Source organism: Oncorhynchus mykiss, chromosome 2 (assembly GCF_013265735.2).
Source record: "Oncorhynchus mykiss isolate Arlee chromosome 2, USDA_OmykA_1.1, whole genome shotgun sequence".
Classification (NCBI taxonomy): domain Eukaryota; kingdom Metazoa; phylum Chordata; class Actinopteri; order Salmoniformes; family Salmonidae; genus Oncorhynchus; species Oncorhynchus mykiss.
In genome coordinates this window covers 59,641,566-59,648,214 of record NC_048566.1, presented here as the reverse complement: position 1 = coordinate 59,648,214, position 6,649 = coordinate 59,641,566, and the positions used below count along the sequence as shown (strand labels likewise).

The 6,649-nt window shown below is 40.5% G+C and overlaps 1 protein-coding gene across 2 annotated transcripts in view; it reads right to left on the bottom strand.

Annotated features, from left to right (window-relative positions):
* Positions 1 to 4,965: 4,965 nt before the first annotated feature.
* The window catches only part of LOC110492752 (metabotropic glutamate receptor 8), a 241,073-nt gene continuing 239,389 nt past the window's right edge, over positions 4,966 to 6,649 (bottom strand). For both annotated transcript variants that reach the window (XM_021567226.2, XM_036951948.1), the window contains exon 11: positions 4,966 to 6,499. In XM_021567226.2, the coding sequence (XP_021422901.1) occupies positions 6,450 to 6,499 (50 nt within the window). In that variant the 3' untranslated portion in view covers positions 4,966 to 6,449. The remainder of the gene's footprint in view (positions 6,500 to 6,649) is intronic.

The following is a 6,649-nucleotide window of genomic DNA, read 5'->3' as shown; positions in this document are numbered from 1 at the left end:
TGACAAACTGACTTGGAAAGGTCGCATCCATTGACGGTGCCATGTTGAAAGTCACTGAGCTCTTCAGTAAGACCATTCTACTGCCAATGTTTGTCTATGGAGATCGCATGGCTGTGTGCTGGATTTTATACACCTGTCAGCAATGGTTGTGGCTGAAGTAGCCAAATCCACTATTTTGAAGGAGTACACATACTTTTGTATATATGGTGCAGTTCCCTGAGGAATAGTGTGCAAAAATAACAATATGCAGGGAGTATTTCTAAAAAGCAGTGATGATACTAGAGACTGCTTGGCTGTCGTAAGTCAGCCAAAACTCTAATAAATCTGAAATGTATAAAATAATATAGCAATTATTGAGCTGAAAAACAGTGTGCGTCTAAGGATTACCATCATCATAACCTGTAAACTTTACAGTGTGAGACATGTCCTTTGCTGTCAGTGTCAAAACTCTTTGAAAGAAAAAAGTGAGACAGAAGTTGACATGTTTAGTTAATGTGATATTCCAATCTATAGTTATCTGCCAAAATAAAGGAAACACCAATATAAAGTATTTTAATGGGGCGTTGTGCCACCACGAGACAGAATAGCTTCAATGCACCTTGGCATAGATTCTACAAGTGTCTGGAACTCTATTGGAGGGATGCAAAGCCATTCTTCCATGAGAAATTCCATAATATGGTGTTTTGTTGATGGTGGTAGTAAACGCTGTCTCAGGCGCCGCTCCAGAATCTCCACAAATTATTCAATTGGGTTGCGATCTGGCGACCGAGACGGCTATGGCATATGGTTTACATCATTTTCATGCTCATCAAACCATTCATTGAACACATGTGCCCTATATATGGGGGCATTGTAATCCTTTGGGGGCAAAGCCACGGTAGCCAAAATAATGGCCAAAGTAGTGGCCTGCCCAGCATTTTTTTTTTTACATGACCATAAGTATGATGGGATGATAATCGATGAATTAACACAGGAACCACACCTGTGTTGAAACACCTGCTTTCAATACATATGTTATATCCCTCATTTACTCAAGTGTTTCCATTATTTTGGCAGTTACCTGTATCTCCTGTGACTACCGTCAATATACTGTACATCACCATTTATGAACATTTACTGATATGGAACGACTGTAGAGAGATAATTTGCAGTTAATGCAAACAGTTAGCAGCAAAATAATAGTAATAATATGTAATAATACCCACAATATGTGGGTATATGATAAAGATACGTTAAAGATACTGAGTATTTACAGCGCATTTGGAAAGTTTTCAGACCCCTTTACTTTTTCTACATTTTGTCACGTTGCAGCATAAAATGTATTTAAAAAAAATGTCTCTCCTCAATCTCAAAACAATACCACATAATGACAAAACAAAAACATCAGATTTACATAACTATTCAGACCCTTTACTCAGTACTTTGTTGAAGCACCTTTGTCAGCGATTACAGCCTTGAGTCTTCTTTGGTATGACGCTACAATTGTATTTGTCACTTGCGCCGAATACGATGCTTACTTACAAGCCCTTAACCAACAAAGCAGTTTTCAGAAAAATAAGTGTTAAGTAAAAAAAATAAAAGTAAAAAATAAAAGTAACAAATGGTAAAATAACAATAGCGAGGCTATATACAGGGGAGTACAGGTACAAAGTCAATGTGCGGGTACACCGGTTAGTCGAGGTAATTGAGGTAATATGTACATGTAGGTAGAGTTAAAGTGACTATTCATAGATAATAAACAGAGAGTAGCTGTTCAGGAGTCTTATGGCATTGGGGTAGAAGTTGTTAGAAGTCTTTTGGACCTAGAATTGGCGCTCCGGTACTACTTGCTGTGCGGTAGCAGAGTGAACAGTCTATGACTAGAGTGGCTGGAGTCTTTGACAATTTTTAGGGCCTTCCTCTGACACTGCCTGATATAGAGGTCCTGGATGGCAGGAAGCTTGGCCCCAGTGATGTACTGTGTGTTCCGCACTATCCTCTGTAGTGCCTTGCGATGAGAATGGGGCATGCTCAGTCCTCCTTTTCCTGTCATCCACAATCATCTTCTTTGTCTTGATCACGTTGAGGGAGAGGTTGTTGTCCTTGCACCACACGGCCAGGTCTCTGACCTCCTCCCTATAGGCTCTCTCATCATTTTCGGTGATCAGGCCTACCACTGTTGTGTCATCGGCAAATGTAATGATGGTGTTGTAGTTGTGCCTGGCCATGAAGTCATGAGTGAACAGGGAGTAGAGGAGGGGACTGAGCGAGCATCCCCGTGGGGCCAAAATATACAAGATGGCACATCTGTATTTGGGGAGTTTCTTCTATTATTCACTGCAGATCCTCTCAAGCTCTGTCAGGTTGGATGGGGAGTGTTGCTGCAAAGATATTTTCATGTCTCTCCAGAGATGTTCGATTGGGTTTAAGTCCGGGCTCTGGCTGGGACTTTGGGTTGTTGTCCTGTTGCAAGGTGAACCTTCACCCCAGTCTGAGGTCCTGAGCACTTTGGAGCAGGTTTTCATCAAGGATCTCTCTGTACTTTGCTCCGTTCATCTTTGCCTCGATCCTGACTAGTCTCCCAGTCCATGCTGTTGAAAACATCCCCACAGTATGATGCTGCCACCACCATGCTTCACCGTAGGGATGGTGCCAGGTTTTCTCCAGATGTAACGCTTGGCATTCAGGCAAAAGAGTTCAATCTTGGTTTCATCAGACCAGAGAATCTTGTTTCTCATGGTCTGAGAGTCTTTAGGGGCCTTTTGCAAACTCAAAGCTGGCTGTCGTGTGCCTGTCAAGTGACTTCCGTCTGGCAACTATACCATAAAGGCCTACTTGGTGGTATGCTGCAGAAATTTTTGTCCTTCTGGAAGGTTCTCCCATCTCCACAGAGAAACTCTCGATCTTTGTCAGAGTGACCATCGTGTTCTTGGTCACCTGCCTGACCAAGTCCCTTTTCCCCTGATTTCTCAGTTTGGCCGCGTAGCCAGTTCTAGGAAGAGTGTTGGTGGTTCCAAACTTCTTCCATTATCGAATAATGGAGGCCACTGTGTTCTTGGGGACCTTCAATGCTGCAGAAATGCTTTGGTACTTTTCCACAGATCTGTGCCTTGACACAATCCTGTCTCTGAGCTCAACAGACAATTCCTTCAACCTCATGACTTGGTTTTGCTCTAAAATGCACTGTCAACTGTGGGACCTTTTATAGACAGATTTGTGCCTTTCCAAATCATGTCCAATCAATTCAATTTACCACAGGCGGATCAAGTTGTAGAAACATTTCAAGGATGATCAATGGAAACAGGATCCGCCTGAGCTCAATTTCGAGCCTCATAGCAAAGGATCTGAAAACTTATGTAAATGAGGTATTTCTGTTTTTTTATGTTTAATTAATTAGCGAACATTTCTAAAAGCCTGTTTTTGCTTTGACATTATGGGGGAATGTGTGTAGATTGTTGGGGAAGTGTTTATTTAATCAAGTTTAGAATAAGACATGACAAAATTAGGAAAAAGTCAAGGGGTATGAAAACTTTCCAAAAGCACTGTATGTTTGCATCTGTTTCTGAGGACAAGCACTCATGTTCTCTCAGCTTCATCTAGTGAAATTAGATCATCAACCAGGGAAAAGTATGCATCGAATGCCAATGGAATTCATCACTCAAACTTTATACCTAGCTTCCTTTCTTCAGTAGAAAATGCAGAAATATTCATTACATGGTTCAGAAGTTTTCACTTGTAGCTTTTATTGATCCTGCTACGCCTGTACCAATGGCTGTATTGATTCCCTTAATTGGTTTTCAAAATTCTGGGACATACGGCACCTTGCAAAAGTATTCATCCCCCTTGGCATTTTAACCAATTTTTCCTGCATTACAACCTGTAATTTAAATAGATTTTTATTTGAATTTCATGCCATGGACATACACAAAATAGTCCAAATTGGTGAAGTGAAATAACTTGTTTCAAAAAATTCTAAAAAGAAAAACGGAAAAGTGGTGTGTGCATATGTATTCACCCCCTTTGCTATGAAGCCCCTAAATAAGATCTGGTGCAACCAATTACCTTCAGAAGTCACATAATTAGCTAAATAAAGTTCACCTGTGTGCAATCTAAGTGTCAAATGATCTGTCATATGATCTCAGTATATATACAGCTGTTCTAAAAGCCCCCAGAATCTGCAACACCATTAAGCAAGGGGCATCACCAAGCAACCGGCACCATGAAGACCGACGAGCTCTCCAAACAGGCCATGGACAAAGTTGTGGTGAAGTACAGATCAGGGTTGGGTTATAAAAAAAATATCAGAAGCTTTGAACATCCCATGGAGCACCATTAAATCCATTATAAAAAATGGATAGAATATGGTACCACAACAAACCTGCCAAGAGAGGGCCGCACACCAAAACTCAGACCAGGCAAGGAGGGCATTAATCAGAGAGGCAACAAAGAGGCCAAATATAACCCTGAAGGAGCTGCAAAGATCCACAGCGGTGATTGGCGTATCTGTCCATGGACCACTTTAAGCCATCAACTCCACAGAGCTGGGCTTTACGGAAGAGTGGCCAGAGAAAAGCCATTGCTTAAATAAAAAATAAGCAAAAAATGTTTGGTGTTCGCCAAAAGGCTTGTGGGAGACTCCCCAAACACACGGAAGAAGGTACTCTGGTCAGATGAGACAAAAATGTAGTTTTTTTTGTCCAGTAAGGAAAACGCTATGTCTGGCGCAAACCCAACACCTCGCATCACCTCGAGAACACCATCCCCACAGTGAAGCACGGTGGTGGCAGCATCATGCTGTGGGGATGTTTTTCCTCGGCAGGGACTGGGAAACGGGTCAGACTAGAAGGAATGATGGATGGTACTAAATACAGGGAAATTCTTGAGGGAAACCTGTTTCAGTCTTCCAGAGATTTGAGACTGGGACGGAGGCTCACCTTCCAGCAGGACAGTGACCCTAAGCATACTGCTAAAACAACACTGTGGTTTAAGGGGAAACATTTAAATGTCTTGGAATGGCCTAGTCAAAGCCCAGACCTCAATCCAATTGAGAATCTGTGGTATGAATTAAAGACTGCTGTACACCATCGGAACCCATCCAACTTGAAGGAGCTGGTGCTTTGACTTTGGGTGAGTGAATAGTTATCCACACTCAAGTTCAGATTTTTTTGTCTTATTTCTTGTTTGTTACACACAACAACAACAAAATTGCATCTTCAAAGTGGTAGGCATGTTGTTTAAATCAAATGATACAAACCCCCCTGAAATTATATTTTGTAAGGAAACTAAATAGGAAAAATGCCAAGGGGGGTGAATACTTTCGCAAGCCACTGTACTGTTTTTTGGCACTCATTTGTGCTATTTTGAACAGGACAAAAACCTAATGTAACAAAAATGATATGAGAGAGAAGGAAATCCGAAACACAAAAGTAGAAAATGTTGCAATGCAGTAGTAATTGCAATTGAATATTCAATTCAATTCCAATTACTACTGAGGCAGTTTACGGTAGAGAAATTAATATTAAATTCTCTGGCAGTCCAAAAGTCAGTCCAGCCCCATTTTTTTTTCTCAGGTTTAAGTAAAATGTTAAAACTAAACATTTGCATTATGTTCACAGTAATACTCAAATTATTTTGCCACGACTGTATATAGTTTGCTTCAGGGGAAATCCTACAGCAATATTGTTTGTTTTGATTTGAGACCATGGAGTTTTTGGGGTGCTCTAGATATTTTTCATAGTTTGCTTTAAGGCTTCATACATTCTTAACATAATTTGCCTACTTACCATCCTGGTGTATTTTGGATGTGTGCTCAATTCAGGTCAAGGCCATCACATAACTGTTATGCCTTATGGATGATGCATTGGGTATCATTTCCATCTAAATTGAGGTAAACCACATACATCATATCCCACTCTCATATTTAACCTCATCCAACAATCCTAAACATTTCCAAAACATTCCTTTATTATAAATAAAGTATTTGTATAAAAATGTGCATGCTTAAACCATTGCATTTACAGATTTCACAACTCAAGGCTACAATTCAGTTAGCTGATACAGAGACAAACTCATCTCGCAATGTAGTTCAGACGACGTAAGACACGAATGAGAAATCTTCACAACCACAAAATACATAAAATTAGAATAACAAACTAACTAACATGGTTGATCGCAACAATTTCTATTTAAATTCTCTTTTGTTTTCCTCTTCTGTTCCCCACCCTCATTTTGTCAAGTCTCTTGAATTGTTTGTTTAGTGTTTTGTCTGCTTCCAGCAGGCCCATTAGCTCTGTCTGTGAACATGAAAGAGCAGACATATTTATGTTGACTGCCATGCTCTCAGTCGTTATTTGGACTCTGAGCAATATCAATGTCTCATGCTTGTTGTAACGCCCTGTCATGGGCGAATCTGACACATCCAAGTCTGCATGTGGAATTCCTCAGTAATTCTCTATTCAGTGCTTCTCTCTTCAGATGGCATGATTGGTGTAGCTGACATACTTTGTTTTGGTTGATGGCACTATAAAAAGGCAAAAATAGAGAAGATGTTAGTTTCCTGGAGTGTAGTCCCTCTGTACTCAATTTACTGTTTCAGTCCTTCCCTTAATGCATTATCCCATAATCGAACAGTCTCGATGGAATGTTGAGGATACTATGGCTTTCCACCATC